The following is a 16,487-nucleotide window of genomic DNA, read 5'->3' as shown; positions in this document are numbered from 1 at the left end:
GAATGTAGTGCCAGTGGTGGTGGTGGAAGCAGAGTTATTAGGGACATTTAAGCGACCGCTGCAAATGCAATAGACAGCAGTGAATTGAGGGGTGCATAGGTTAAGTTATTTTATTTTACATTAGGATTAATCCTCGACACAACATCGTGGGTCAAAGGGCCTGTTCTGTGTTGTACTTTTCTATGTTCTATGTTCTATGTAAAGTCGATGGAGTGATAAACCAAATGGAAGAATGTTACTGGTTGCAGGGAGACTTGGATAAACTGTAAATTTGGGCTGAGGTGGCAAATGGAATTCAATGCGATAAATGTGAGATAATTCATTTTGGGAAGAATAACAGGAAGGTAGAATACTCGGTCAATGGAAAGATTCTTGGTAGTGAGGATATGCAGAGGAATCTTGGTGTCCATGTACATAGATCCCTGAAAGTTGCCACCCAGGTTGATAATACTGTTAAGAAGGCATATAGTGTGTTAGGTTTTGTTGGTCAAGGGATTGAGTTCCAAAGATGTAATGTCATGCTGTAACTATATAGTAAGTGGAGAAGTCCTGGGGAAAGTTGATGTACAGAGAGATCTGGGTGTTCAAGTCCATTGTACCCTGAAGGTGGCAACGCAGGTCAATAGAGCGGTCAAGAGGAATATGGCATGCTTTCCTTCAACGGACAGGGTATTGAATACAAGAGTTGGCAGATCATGTTACAGACTTTGATTCGGCCACATTTGAAATACTGTGTAGAGTTCTGATCACCGTATTACCAAAAGGATGTGGATGCTTTGGAGAGGGTGCAGAGGAGATTCGCCACGTTGTTGCCTGGTATGGAGGGTACTAGCTATGAAGAGAGGTTGAGTAGATTAGGATTGTTTTCATTAGAAAGATAGAGGTTGTGGGGAGAACCTGATTGATGTCTACAAAATCATGCGAGATATAGACAGAGTGGATAGCAAGAAGCTTTTTCCCAGAGTGGGGGACTGAATCACGTGGGGTCACAAGTTCAAAGTGAGAGGGGAAAGGTTCAAGGAAGACATGTGTAGTAAGTTCTTTACACAGAGGATGTTGGGTACCTGGAACACGTTGCCAACGGAAGTGGAAGAGGCAGGCACGACAGTATCATTTAAGTTGAATCTAGACAGAATGGGCAGGGAGCAGAGGGATACAGATCCTTAGAAAATAGGCGACAGGTTTAGATAAAGAATCTGGATCAGCACAGGCTTGGAGGGCCGAAGGGCCTGTTCCTGTGCTGTAATTTTCTTTGTTCTTTATCCTTTGTTCCTTTTAGTGGAAACGTCTTCTCCATATCCACTCTATCCAGGCCTCTCAGTATTCTGTAAGTTTCAATCAGATCCCCCCCTCATTTTTCTAAACTCCACTGAGTACAGACCCAGAGTCTTAACTGCTCTTCACATGACAAGATCTTCATACCTAGAATCATTCTCATACACCTTCTCTGGACCCTCTCTAGCACCAGCACAACCTGTAATTTTGAGTGTACCTGATATCATGTTATGTAGCAATATCACCGTCCTAAATGGGACAGAGTTTGATCAGATTTAGCAACTCAAGAATGGATATCCATGAGACCCTGTGGGTCATCCACAGCATAAAATCGCACTCCAATGCAATTTACAACCTCATGGCTGACATAGCCCCACTCTACCATTTCCATCAAGTCAGGGAATCAACCCTGGTTCAAAGAAGCAGCATCAGGAATACCTAAAATGAGTTGTGAATCTGACAGGACTTCTTGCATGTCAAAAAGCATGAGCAGTAAATGATAAACAAAGATGAGTGATCCCACAATCGATAGATCAGATCTAAGCTCTGCAGTCCTGCTACATCCAGTCATGCATGGTGGTGGTCAATTAGTCAACTCGCCAGAAGAGGAGGCTCCACAAATATCCCCATCCTTGATTATGGAAGAGCCCAACGTATCAGTACAAAAGACAAGTCCAAAGCATTCACAATAGTTTTCAAGTAGAAGTGCCAAGTGGATGATCCATTTCGACCTCATACAGTGGTCCCCAGCATCTCAGATGCCAGGATTCAGCACAAGATATCAAAGGCACTGATAATGCAAAGACTATGGGCCCTGACAACATACTGGGAATGGCACTGAAGCCTTGTGCTCCAGAACTTGGTGAACCCCAGCCAAGCTGTTCCATTGCAACTACAACGCTGACATCTACCTGACAATATTGCCCAGGTATTTCCTACACACAAAAAGCAGGACAAATCCAACCTGACCAATTAAAGCCTCATCAGTCTACTCTTGCTCACTAGTACATTGATTTAAGGTGTTGTCAACAGTGCTATCAAGTAGTATCTGCTCAGCAAATCTCTGCTCACTGAGACCCATCTTAGGTTCTGCCAGGACCACTAAGCTCCTGACCTCATTACGGACTTGCTTCAAACATGAACAAAAATGCTGAGTTCCAGCGGTTAAGTGAGAATGACAACCCTCAACATCACGTCTACATTTGGAATTGAGTATGGTATCGAGAAGCCCAAGCAAAACTGCAATCAATGGGAATTGGGGAAAACTATCCACTGGTTGGAGTCATACCTGGCATATAGGAAAATGCAATTTTGGACAAGATTTGTAGCTCAGATTGTGGATCAGGTTGTAAATTTGCTCACTGAGCTGGTCAATTTAGATTAGATTAGATTAGATTACTTACAGTGTGGAAACAGGCCCTTTGGCCCAACAAGTCCACACCGACCCGCCGAAGCGTAACCCACTCAAACCCATTCTCCTACATTTACCCCTTCACCTAACACTATGGGCAATTTAGCATGGCCAATTCACCTAACCTACACATTTTTGGATTGTGGGAGGAAACCGGAGCACCCGGAGGAAACCCACGCAGACACGGGGAGAATGTGCAAACTCCACACAGAGAGTCGCCTGAGGCAGGAATTGAACCCGGGTCTCTGGCGCTGCGAGGCAGCAGTGCTAACCACTGTGCCACCGTGCCGCCCTTTGTTCTCAGACATTTGTTCTCAGATATTTCGTCACCATGCTAGGTACTCAGCAAGCCTCCGATGAAGCGCTGGTGTTCTGTCCCACTTACTATTTATGTGTCTTGGTGTGTTGTGATGGGTGATATCACTTCCGGTTCTTTATCTGAGAGGTTGGTAAATGGAGTCCAAATTGGTACATTTGTTAATGGAGTTCCGGTTTGAGTACCAAGCCTCTGGGAATTCCATAGAACATAGAACTTTACATTACAGCACAGTGTAGGCCTTTCAGCCCTCGATTTTGAGCCGCTCTATGAAGCCAACCTGAAGCCCGTCTAACCTGCACTAAGCCAATGGAGAGCTGCAGACTAGCGTTTACAGGAAAGCCACACACGCTGACCAGATACTCAAATGCAGGAGCAATCATCCCAACACCCACAAATGGAGCTGCATCAGGACATTATTTAAATGAGCCACAATGCACTGTAGCACCCAGGAACTAAGAGAAGCTAAGGAAAAGCACATAAACAATGTATTCAGGAACAAGTACCCAACTCCTGCACAACCGACCTAAACAAGAAGACACAACACGCCCAGAGACTCTAGCCACTCTGCCATACATTAAAGACATCTTGGAGATGACAACCAGACTACTCTGGCCCCTAGGCATCATGGTAGCCCACAAACCAATCACCACATTGAAACAACTCCTGATGAATTTAAAGGATGCCGTACCAATAACCAGCAGAACGAACGTCATTTACAAAATAACCTGCAACAAAAATTACATTGGACAGATGGGCAGGAAACAAGCCACCAGGATACATGAGCACCAAGTAGCCACCAAAAGACATGACCAACTAACACTAGTAACCATAAACACAGATGAAGAGGGACACCAGTTCGATTGGGACAATACATCCATCCTGGGATATGCTAAACAAAGACGTGCACGGAATTTCTAGAGGCCTGGCATTCAAACCAGAACTCCATTAACAAGCATATCAATTTGGATCCCATTTACCATTCTCACAGAAAAAAGAACCAGAAGTGATATCACCCACCACGACAGACCAAGACAGGTAAATAGTAAGTGCGTCAGAACACCAGCGCTTCATTGGTAGCTTCCTGATGATGTTACCTAGCATGGTGATGAAACATCTGAGAACAAATCTACCAGCTCAGCAAACAAACTTACAACCTGATATCGGAAAATGTTTGTGGTTGTTTGAGGTCAGTCGTCTCAGCTCCAGAACATTTTTGCAGGTATTGCTGAGAGTCATGTCCCCAGCTGAAGCATCTTCAGGTGCTTCAACAATGACCTTCCCTCTATTATTAGGTAAGAAAGGGGATATTTACCAATGACTGCAGTGATGAGCACAACTCCACAGATACTGAAGCAGTTTTTGCTCAAATGCAATAAAATCTGGACAATATCCAGGGTTCAGCTAAAAAGTAGGAAAAAGTGAGGACTGCAGATTTTAGAGGTCAGAGTCAAGAGTGTGATGCTGGAAAAGCACAGCCGGTCATGCAGCATCCGAGGCTGGTCTGTCCCTGGGGACTTGACAATTTTAACGTTTGCCCAAAATTTCCAGTACATCAGCTTCATCAATCTTGATCTGTACAAGCCTGTATCCCAGCTCCTCAAAGTTCTCATTCACATCAAGGTCCCTTTCCTTAGTAAAAACCGAAGCAAAAATCTCATTTAAGGCTTCCCCCATCTGCTCAGATTTCATGCACAAGTTCCCTACGCTATCCCTGACTGGCCCTACCTTCTCCCTGATTATTCTCTTATTCCTCATGTATGAGTAAAATGCCTTTGGGTTCTCCTTAATCCTTCCTGCCAAGCCTTTTTCGTGCCCCTCCTGGCTCTCCTCAATCGATGTCTAAGCTCCTTTCTAGCAAGCCTGTAATCCTCTAAAGCTGTGCAAGATCCTTGTTTCCTACACCTTATGTAAGCTACCTTCTTGACGAGAATTTCCTCTGTTCTTGTCATGCAAGACTCCCTAATCTTGCCCCTTCTTACCTGTCTCAGAGGGACAAATTTGTGCATCACTCACAACAACTGCTCCTTAAATATATATTTGAATATATTGACCAAGGTTCCCTATGGGGAAGAGAATTCCACAGACTAACAGCCCTCTGACAAGAAATTCCTCCTCCATTCCTTAAATGAGAAATACCATTATTTTTTAAATCATGCCCCCTGGTTTTGTGAACTTTTACTATTGCTTGCTTTCCCATCAGTTAATTTTCTCATAAATTATTGTTTCAGGCGTCTCTGTGAGTGAGTGAGACTCTCATGATATGGAGCTACATGAACTAGGCAGTACTGAGAGGGTTCACAATATGTCCACAAATCACCTATACCCATCCTATTTCTATTTTGTTAACAGGTTCTGAAGTTGGGGCAGTTACTAGATGCAAGTAACTTTTCTCTACAATATAGAGAAAGGAATCGAGGTGAGGGATTGTTTTGGGATTCACTGTACCTATTGTGATTGAAATTGCAGAGTACAGAAAGAACAGATCGAGAAGGAAAAGAAAGAGGAGGAAGACAGGAGATATGGCAGGACCAAGTATGCCAATGACCTAAGGGAGCAGATCAGAGAGAGGGAGCAGAAGCATATTGCGGAGCGGGCATCTTTCTTTGAGGAAGGAAAGCGTTTGAAAGAGGAAGCTTATCAACGACGGCTCCGACTTGATCAAATCAAGCGCAAGAAACTTGAAGAACTCAGGTCAGTTCCATTAGGATTTTGTACAATGGTTGTGAATGAGGAAGAGTTGATATCATTTGGTATCATGTACAGTCTGAATCTACTGGGATTGTATACAATATGAGTGAATGAGGAAGTGTTGGTATGCTATTCAATTTTACTTTTTATTTAGTATGTTCATGGGATGTGGGCATCAATGAACATTTATCTCACTAATTGTCCACAAGAAGGTGAGCCAGAGTACTTACCACTGGAATTGTGTAGAGAGGGAGTGAATTGGAACTAGCTTGAGTTCCTTTTGGATTCCGTAGTGAGAGTGAATGGGAAGTGGTTGGTTGTGCAGAGGAAAGAAGCTGGAAGCTGTATTTACTCTGTGCCTAAATTGGTGGTACTCTAATCCTAAATCAACCTCAGTCTCAATCTCTGTAACACATTTTCCATTTTCCTCCTTGTATTTCAGATCTGTCGGTCTTCCAGAGAAGTATTGCCGAGAGATTGAGCGTAGATTGGCTGCTGTCACAGCTTAGGAGCAAATCCTAATGATGGCTACATTTGGAGATTATCTGTTACAATTGTACTGTGGTCTTCAGTATCTATAAAGAATAAATTAAACATGATTTAACTCATTATCACTGTCAAACTTAGTTTTGTAATATACTTTTACACATTACTTCATTTAGGCAAGAACTTCACACAGATGTAGTGAGCGTTTAGAAAGCTTTGCCAGCAGAGGTGGTAGAGGCAGGCACGGTAGATTCATTTAAGATGTGTCTGGACAGATGCACGAGTAGGTAGGGAGAAGAGGGATGCAGATGGTTAGGAATTGACTGACAGGTTTAGACAGTACATTTGGATCGGCTCAGGCTTGTAGGGCCGAAGGGCCTGTTCCTGGGCTGTAAATTTTCTTTGTTCTTTCTTTGTTCGAGAACAAAAGAAAAGCATAACACCAGAACCGGCCTTTCAGCTCTCCAACCCTAGTTAGAGAGCTCCTCACTTCAAATTATTCAACACTTAGCACAATCTGAACCCTAGCTCCTCAGTCCTCAATCCCAAGCCTGATCTTGAATCTCATCCATTCATCCCAATCCTCTCAACCCTAACTCTCAACTCTTTACCCCAAATCCTAAACCCCTTTACTCAACCTCAGTCATCACCTCAACATCTCACCTGTTGCTGCTCATAATCAACTATGGGATATCTTGAGTAAAGATTTGTGATTGTTTATTCAAGCAAAATGCAGGGAGATTGTATTGAAAAGCTAACAGGTATAAAAATTCCAAGGAGTAGAGAAAAAGGCAATACTTTTATAAGATCTTTTTGCCACAATGGCATCTTATTGTCCAAATTCCAACTTTGTTTCTAGACACATAAAAAGCAGATGTCCATTCTAAACCATAAGCTAGTGTCATTAATGTCTACTTCACCCAGTCAAGGGCCACTTAATCTTATTGTGGCATGTTTTCCCATTCCTTATCAATGTCTGTTGCCTCCCTGTCTCTAAATCCCTCCTGACTCCAAGATCTCCCTGGAATGCTTTTGTTAACATTTAATTTATTTTTACAAGGTCCTGCAGATACTAATTTCTAGGCTGCACAAGATTCATCTCATGCAAAGTTCATCTGGAGAAGTCTTTACTTTTTCCCTCTTTAACCCTTGCTCTCTAATTTGCTCTAAAACACACCATCTCCTCATCCTTAAACCCTTAACTCTCACTCCTTACCCTACCCTCAATCCCTTTTTCAATACCAATCCCAACCTTCCACTCTCAATTATTCAATCCCTAATTTCCCCACCCCAAGTTTCATCCTCAACTCATAGATCCTTACACCACAGAAACAGACCCTTTGGTCTAACCAGTCTATGCAGATCATGACACCAAGCTAAACTAGTCCTACCTGCCTACACTTAGCCCATATCCCACCAAATATTTCTTATTTATGTACTTATCTAAATGTCTGTCACAAAGCTGGTCCTTTTTCTTAAAGTTACTGTGCCCTTGATATTTTTTTCAGAGAGGTTGTAAAACAGCCCAGGTTCCGAAACAGCTGAGTTGGTGCAGAGATGAATGGTTTATCGGGGCCCTTTTTGTTTACCCCTAAACAGATGATACCTCAGGCTGAAGGCTTTCACGTTTTAGAAATAATTTTTATAATTAAAGGGGATGGCCAGTCCTGGCAGCTGAGGTTTTATTGGTTCAGTTGCAGCAAGGGATGTGTGAAATAAGCTGCTGGACTTCTCTCTCTCCTTGCAAACTGTAAGTTGCCTGTGCCATGTTTTACTACTTGGGCTAAGAGATGTGTGTGTTTCGGAACACTGTCATTAAGTTGGGTTTGGTTAGGATAAGGTATCGGGTACTTCTTTATGTTTCTTTCTGTAATTTTGTAAGTGAATTTTGTTTGTTTAAAACTTGCTAATTTACACCGGGAATATCCACTGGACTACTTGCTAAAAGAGGTTTCGAGGGGTCTGGCCTAGTCCATAACAGATTAGGGGATGCTTCGCGAGATATAAACAACGAGTGGTAGGTGTTAGAGTCTTTTATTTTGGGTGTTGATTTGGTTGGTTTACACATAGCTTGGATAGCAATGGCTCTTTCAGTCACCAAGGAGTTTCTGGAGGTACAAGAAATGCCCTTGGGGGTTTTACAAAAGGCAAATAAGACCCAGCTACGGGAATTAATGGACAAGCTGGAGTTGAATTTACCACCTAATGTGAGGAAAGATGCGATGATTTCAGCAGTAACTCAGTATTTAAGTTTGCTGGAAACACCATCAGGATCTGTAGAAATGGCAAGAATTCAGTTGCAAATAAAGCAGCTTGAGTTAGATGCGAGAGAGAAGGAAAGGGCAGCTGAAATGAAACAGTTTGAGTTACGATTAAAATCAGAAGAAAACAAACAATGGGCTTTAGCAGAAGAGAAAGGCAAAGAGAGATAAAGGTTGAAGGTAAGCTTAATGTAGAAGAGCAGAGAGTTAAAGCAACAAGGTTAGCAGTCAAAGTGGCTGATGACTATGAGTTGGTCCATAAACCACGATTTGACTTCCTAAATCAATTTCTGTCCATGACGGATAGAAATTGGGGCAAAGAGAAATTGTCATGTAGAAAGGAAAAGATAGATCATAAAGAGACCTTACCACAGGGTAAAAAGGAAAGCCTTGAGGGGGACAAAGAGGTTAAAAAGCTCCGGTGTTTTCATTCTAATAAATTAGGCCACATGAAATCACAGTGTTGGTGGGCTAGGAAAAGCACAGAAAAGCCAGATGTGGGAAGGCAGGATACGCCTGGAGTTTTGTTGAAATGGTAACAGAAAGCACAGTAGAAGATAGAAAGCTGCAGCAGAGCGCATAAGCTGATCAGAGGTTGGTTAAGGAGGAAGGGCCAGATCTGCTTAAAAAATATACCTGCAAGGGTAAAATTTATTCACATAGGCCAGGAGTAGCAGGTAAAGAGGTTACAATGTTAAGGGACACAGGATCCTCTCAGTCTGTGATGCTGAAGGATGAGGAAGTATGTAGTCCTGCAGGACTATTACCAGAAAACGTACTGGTAACAGGAATTCGTAGTGAGACAAAAAGCACTCAATGATGTAAAGTGAGGTTAGAGTGTCCAGAAAAGAGTGGAGAATTTGCAGTAAGAGTACTAGACAAGCTGTCAGCTCCAGGATTACAGTTTGTCATTGCAAATGATATACCTGATTCACTGGTAGGTATGCTACCTACTCTAGTTGAAAAGCCAGTAGACACTAAAGCAACTGAAGCAATGCAGGATTCTTATCTGGGAATCTTCCCTGATTGTGTATTAATGAAATCACAGAGTCACAAGCTGAAGCAGGAAAGATCAAAGGGTACAGATAAGGAAGCTGAAGTGGCATTACAGAGACTGGTCAGTCATTCAAGTGGGACACCACAGGAGCAAATAGGTAAGCATGCAAGTATCTTTAGCTCTGCTGAGCTCATTGAGTTACAGCAGAAAGATGAAAATTTAAAGCAGTTATATCAAAAGGCATACACAGTAAACAAGTCTGAATGTATCCCTGTGTGTTATTACCTGAAAAATGATGTCTTAATGAGGCAATGGAGGCCATCACATATTCAAGATGATGAGAAATGGGCAGAGATTCATCAAATTGTATTGCCAGTGGGGTAGAGAGAGGAGGTGTTGCAAATGGCGCATGAACTACCACTTGGAGGTCATTTAGGAGTGAAGAAAACACAAGCTAAAATACAAAGACATTTTTACCTACCTGGACTGCATAAGGATGCAGTTGAATTTTGCCAGACACATCGTACATGTCAGGTAATTGGAAAACCACAGGGAGTAATAAAATCTGCACCTTTAATGCCTATTCCGGCAGTTGAGGAACCTTTTACCAGAATCTTAATTGATTGCGTAGGTCCCCTACCGCAAACAAAAAGTGGGACTCAGCATTTGTTAATAATAATAGATGTATCAACGAGATTTCCAGAGGCTGTTCCATTACGCATTATCACAGCTAAAAGGATTGTAGAGGAAATACTCAAATTTTTTTATTAGATACGGACTACCAATAGAGATACAATCAGATCAAGGGTCAAACCTTCCATCCAAACTTTTCAAAGAAGTTATAGACAGCTTAGGCATAAACCAATTCAAATCTACTGCGTACCACCCAGAATCACAGGAAGCGCTAGGAAGATGGCATCAAACACTAAAAGACCATGTTGAGGGCTTATAGTCAGGATTAGCAAGATAATTGGGATAAAGAAATTCTGTTTGTGCTTTTTGTGATCAGAGCTGCAGCAAATGAATCAACAAAATTCAGTCCATTTGAATTAGTTTTTAGGCATGAAATGAGAGGATCATTAAAATTGATTAAAGAAAAAATAGTAAGTCAGAATTCAGGGACCACACCTTTGGATTATGTGTCAAATTTTAGAAAATAATTAATAGAGCTGGAGAGTTGACTGGACAGCATTTAAAAGTATCACAGCAGGCAATGAAACAGGAAGCAGATAAGAAATCAAAAATACGCAATTTTGCTATCAGGGTTAATGTATTGGTGTTACTTCCAATGGTGAACCTTTAAAAGCAAGGTTTAGTGGACCTTATCCAATCAAAAGGAAATTGAGTGAGGTGAACTACTTAATAAGGACTCCAGACAGGAACAAATCTCACAGAGTGTGTCATGTGAATATGCTCAAAAGGTATTTTGACAGGGAAGGAAAGGAAAACAAGAAAGTGTTAATGATTACAGCACAGAAGGAAGAACCAAGTTCTGAATTGGATTCTGAATTGGACTTTGCTCAAAGTAAATTGGACAATGAGGAAGTTGTCAAAACTTGGGATAAATTATTGGGTTACCTTCCTGAGAAAAATGTAATTAACCTGAAAGAGTTATTACTATCACATGGGGATATATGCGGAAATAAACTGGTAAGTACGAACCTAATTGTGCATGATGTAGATATAGGAGATGTTGTTCTGATTAAGCAACATTCTTGTAGGCATAACCTTGTAAAGTTGGCACAAGTTTAGAAGGAGATAGAATGCATGCTCCAAGATGGCATAATCAAAGTGAGTTACGGTGACTGGAGCTCAGCCATAGTCATGCTGCCAAAGCAAGATGATATCCAATGGTTATGTGTGGACTATCGCAAAGTCAATGCAGTTACAAAGACTGATATACATCCAATTCCATGATTGGAAGTCTGTGTTGAAAAGGTGGGGCAAGAAACTTACATTTCTAAGTTGGACTTGCTCAGATTTACTGTCAGGTACCCCTATCAAAAAGAGCAAAGGCAATTTTGGCTTTCATAATGCCAAATGGACTGTATCAGTTTAAAGTCATGCCATTTGGTATCAAAAATGCTCCGGCCACATTTCAGAGACTAACTAAAATGGCTATTGCTGGATTACCCAACTGTGTTGTGTACATTGATGACTTGGTGATTTTTAGTCACTCATGGAAGGAACATTTATAACATTTATCAAACTGGTTTGATCGATTTCTGAAGGCAGGGTTGGTGGTAAACCTAGCTAAAAGTGAATTTGCCAAAGTGCAAGTCATCTTCCTGGCCATGTTATTGGACATGGCCAAATGGCCCCACGGGATGCGAAAACAAAATTCCCACACAATCGACAAAAAGAGCTGTACTACAGTTCCTGATATTGAGTGGATTTTAGCAGTGTGGCAGCTCCACTCATTGAAAGAAAAACAAGAAGTTTCATTGGGCAGCAGACTGTCAAAAGGCATTTCACAGTCTGAAAACTGTGCTAACCACTGCCCTGGTATTACCAACACCTGATTTTACAAAGCCTTTCAAGGTAGTATTGATGCCAGCGATGTGGGTGTCAAGGCTGTGCTCCTGCAGGAAGATGACGAGAAGATGGAAAGACCTATTAGGTATTTCTCCAGGAAATTGAATGTTCATCAGCAAGAGTCTAGATGAGAGTGGTGCTGGATACGCACAGCAGGTCAGGCAGCATCTAAGGAACAGGAAAATCGACATTTCGGGCAAAAGCCCTTCATCAGAAATTAGAGGCAGGGTGCCTACAGAGTGGAGAGATAAATGAGAGGGGGGTGGGGGTGGGAAGAAAGTATCATAGAGTACAATAGGTGAATGGGGGTGGGGTTGGAGGTGATAGGTCAGAGGAGGGTGGGGAAGGTAGCAAAGAGTACAATGGGTGAATGGGGGTGGGATGAAGGTGATAGGTCAGAGAGGAGGATGGAGTGGATAGGTGGAAAGGAAGATATGCAGGTAGGACAGGTCATGAGGGCGGTGCTGAGCTGGAAGGTTGGAGCTGGGGTGAGGTGGGGGAAGGGGAAACGAGGAAACTGGTGAAATCCACATTGAAGCCATGGAGTTGAAGTGTTCCAAGGCAGAAGATGAGGCATTCTTCCTCCAGGCATCAGATGGTGAGGGAGTGGTGGTGGAGGAGGCCCAGGACCTGCATGTACCTTCCACCTAACACCTTAAAACTATGACCCCCTCATGGCTGTCTCACCAGGGTTTTGTAGAGCTGCAGCAAAACCTTACAGCTCTTAAACTTGATGCCCCTGTTAATGAAAGGCAAAACACCGTCTGCTTTCTTAACAACCCTATCCAGATGGGTGGCAACTTTGAGGGATCTATGTACTTGAACACCAATATCCCTCTGTTCCTCTACACTGCCAAGAATCCTGTCTTTAATCTTATATTTAGCATTCAAGTTAGACCTTCCAAAATGGATCACTTTGCATTTATCCAGGTTGAACACCATCTGCCATTTCTCAACCCAGCTCTGCATACTGTCAATGTCATGATGCAGCCTGAAATAGCCCTCAATACTATCAACAGCACCTCCAACCTTTGTGTCATTGGCAAACTTACTAACTCACCCCTCATCCTCCTCATCCAAATCATTTACAAAAATGATAAAGAGCAGAGGTCCAACAACAGAGCACTGCAGGACACCGCTCACCACTGACCTCCAGGCAGAATACTTTCCATCTACAACCACTGTCTGCCTTCTGTCAGCCAACCAATTCTGAATCCAGATAGCCAAATTTCCCTGTATCCCATACAGGGAGACTTTATGAATGAGCCTACCATGGAGGACCTTATAAAATACCTTGCTGAAGTCCACATACACCACATCCACTGCTTGACCTTCGTCAACCTGTCTTGTCACCTCCTCAAAGCACTCAATAAGATTTATGATGTATGACCAGCCCTTCACAAAGCCATGCTGACTGCCTTCAATCACGCTATGCTTTTCCAAATAGTCATAAATCCTATGCATCAGAATTTGTTCCAAAACCTTGCTGACCACAGACGTAAGACTGACTGGTCTATAATTGCCAGAGATTTCCCTATTCCCCTTCGCCTACTCCAATCCTCCAATACAATTTCTGTGGAGAGTGAGGAAACAAAGATCTTTGCCAATGGCTTAATAACCTCCTTTCTCGCTTCCCAGAGCAGGATAAATCTGGTCTGGCCCTGGGGGCTTATCAATCTTAGTGTTTGCCAAACTTTCCAGCACATCAACTTCATCAATCTTGATCTGGTCAAGACTGTTTCCCAGCTCCTCAAAGTTCTCATTCACAACAAGGTCCCTTTCCTTCGTGAAAACTGAAGGAAAAAACTCATTTAGGGCTTCCCCTATCTGCTCAGACTCCACGCACAAGTTCCCTACACTATCCCTGACCAGCCCTACCTTCTCCCTGATCATTCTCTTATTCTTCACATATGAGTTAAACGCCTCTGGGTTCTCCCTAATCCTTCCTGCCTAACTTTTTCGTGGCCCCTCCTGGCTCTCCTCAATCCACTTCTGAGCTCCTTTTTAGTAAGCTTGTAATCCTCTAAAGTTGTGCTAGATCCTTGCTTCTTCTACTTTACATAAGCTGCCTTCTTCCTTTACACAAGAATCTCCTCTCTTCTCATCATCCAAGGCTCCTTAATCTTGCCCTTTTTTGCCTGTCTCAGAGGAACACTTTTATGCATCACTCGCAACAACTGCTCCTTAAACAATCTCCATATGTCAGTTGTACTTTCTGTGGAACAATTGCTCCCAATCTGTACTTCTCTACCCTGTCTGATAGTGTCCTAATTTCTTTTTCCCCAGGTAAATATTATCCCATGGTAACTGCTCCTTTCCCTCTGCAAGGCTATGGGAAATGTGAGACAGTTGTGATCACTTGTCACCAAAGTGTTCTCCCACCACGAGATCTGACACCTGTCCCGGCTCTTTGCTGAACACCAAATCCAAAATGGCCTCTCCCCTCGTCGGCCTGTCTACATACTGAGTAAGGAAACCCTCCTGAACACACCTGACAAAACAGCTTCATCCAGACCATCTGCACGAAGAAGGTTCCAATCAATATTGGGCAGGTTGAAGTCACCCATAACAACAATCCTGCCATGTCTGCACTTTTCCCAATCTTCCAGCCCATAAGTTCTTCACTCTCCCTGACTGCTATTAGGGGGATCTGTACAAAACCCCCAATGCGGTGGCTGTTCCCTTGCTATTCCTAACTTCCATCCATACTGACTCAGTAAACAAACCTTCCTCGACAACCTTCATTTCTGTAGCTGTGATGCACTCTCTGATTATCAATGCTACACCCCCTCCTCTTTATCTTCCCTCCGTGTTCTTTTTAAATGTTCTAACCTGGAACATCTATATATTATTCCTGTCCCTGTGAAACCCATGTCTCCTTATGGCCACAACATCATAGTCCCAAGTACTGATCCATGCTCTACTTTTGTCACTCTTGTATCTGACACTCATTGCGTTAAAGCAAACCACTTTAATCAATCCCTTTGTTCCATCACATGAAAAATCTTTCTGATAGATTCACTACAGCCTGTTACTACCCCATCTACAACTACCTCCCCTCTACTTAGATTCCCACCCTCCTATCAAACTAATTTAAACCCTCCCAAACCACTTGAGTAAATCTCCCACCCAGGCCCCTCCAGTTCAGGTGCAACCTGTCCTTCATGTACAGGTCCCACCTTCCCCAGATGGTATCCCAATGGTCTAGGTATCTGAAGCCCTCCCTCCTGCACCAGCCTCGCAGCCACATTTTAAGCTGCATTTGCTGACTGTTCCTCACCTCACTAACTTGTGGCACTAGTAACAAACCTGAGATCACTACTCTATTCGTCCTGCTCTTCAGCTTCCATCCTAGTTCTCAGTAGTTACTTTTCAGATCCTCAATCCCTTTCCTAGCTATATCATTGGTACCAATATGTACCACGATTTCTGGCTGCTCACCGTCCCCCGGACCCTGGCAAGGGGAGGCAACACACCTTCTGGGAGTCCCGTTCCTGACCACAAAACCTCCTGTCAATCCGTCTCACTATTGAGTCCCCTACTACTCATACTTTTCTATTCCATTCTATTCCAACCCCCACCCCCCCATCTCCCCCCCCCCCCCCCCCACCTTCCCTTCTGAGCCACAGTGCCAGAGACCTGACAACTATGACTTTCCCTTGATTGGCAGTCCCCACCAGCAGTATCCAAAATGATATTGTTATTGCTGAGGGGAATGGCCTCAGGGCTACTCTCTCTGTCGGTTCCCTTTCCTCCCCCAATTGTGACCCAGCTGTCCTTATCCTATGACTGAGGAGTGACTACCTCCCTGTACATCCTCTCAATTTCCCCCTCAGCTTCCCAGATGATCCGTAGTTCATCTAGCTCCAGCTCCAGCTACTTAACTCGGTTTCTGCGGATGTGGCCAGTGGAGACATGTGTTGTATCTCTCACCTGTCACATTCTGCAGGAGGAACATGCAACTGCCCTAACATCCATATCCGCTACTCTGAAAGCCCACACAGAACTACACAAAGGAAGAGAAAAAAGAAGAGAAAACCTGAAAAACTTATTGAGTCTATAGACTCTTTTTAAGGTTAAAGAAGATGGGTAGGAGGGAAGCCCTACGGTGTAAGGTCTTGGCTTTAGATTGCACCCATTTAAAAAACCATCATTTACCTTCCCAGCAGGCTCCTCTTCTGCTCTCTCCTCCTGCCACCTGCACACTTTTGCACGTGTGTAGAGAATGTAGTCTGTATGTGTGTCTTAGAGTACTAATCATTTTTTAAAGGGGTTTTAAAAATGAAGACATCTTTGGATATTGATGGTTCATTTTTTTAAAGGCAGAAGATGTCACAAAGCTGGAACTTTTTCTCAAAGTTACTGTGTCCTTGATCTTTTTCAAAGGATTCCTAAGAAAGCCCAGGTTCCGAAATGGCTGAGTTGGTACAGAGATGAATGGTTTATTGGGGCCCTTTTTGTTTACCCCTAAACAGATGATACCTCAGGCCGAAGGCTTTCATGCTTTATAATTAA

The 16,487-nt window shown here is 43.0% G+C and overlaps 1 protein-coding gene across 1 annotated transcript in view; it reads left to right on the top strand.

Moving 5' to 3' along the window:
• Positions 1 to 6,302, top strand: part of cfap45 (cilia and flagella associated protein 45) — a 138,745-nt gene extending 132,443 nt beyond the window's left edge. The window contains exons 11-12 of the mRNA XM_072574905.1: positions 5,472 to 5,696; positions 6,136 to 6,302. Of these exons, the coding sequence (XP_072431006.1) occupies positions 5,472 to 5,696; positions 6,136 to 6,202 (292 nt within the window). The 3' untranslated portion in view covers positions 6,203 to 6,302. The remainder of the gene's footprint in view (positions 1 to 5,471; positions 5,697 to 6,135) is intronic.
• Positions 6,303 to 16,487: the final 10,185 nt, after the last annotated feature.

Source organism: Chiloscyllium punctatum, chromosome 7 (genome assembly GCF_047496795.1).
Source record: "Chiloscyllium punctatum isolate Juve2018m chromosome 7, sChiPun1.3, whole genome shotgun sequence".
NCBI lineage: Eukaryota > Metazoa > Chordata > Chondrichthyes > Orectolobiformes > Hemiscylliidae > Chiloscyllium > Chiloscyllium punctatum.
Note: the sequence above shows the minus strand (reverse complement) of the source record. Positions and strands in the feature narration are given on the sequence as shown.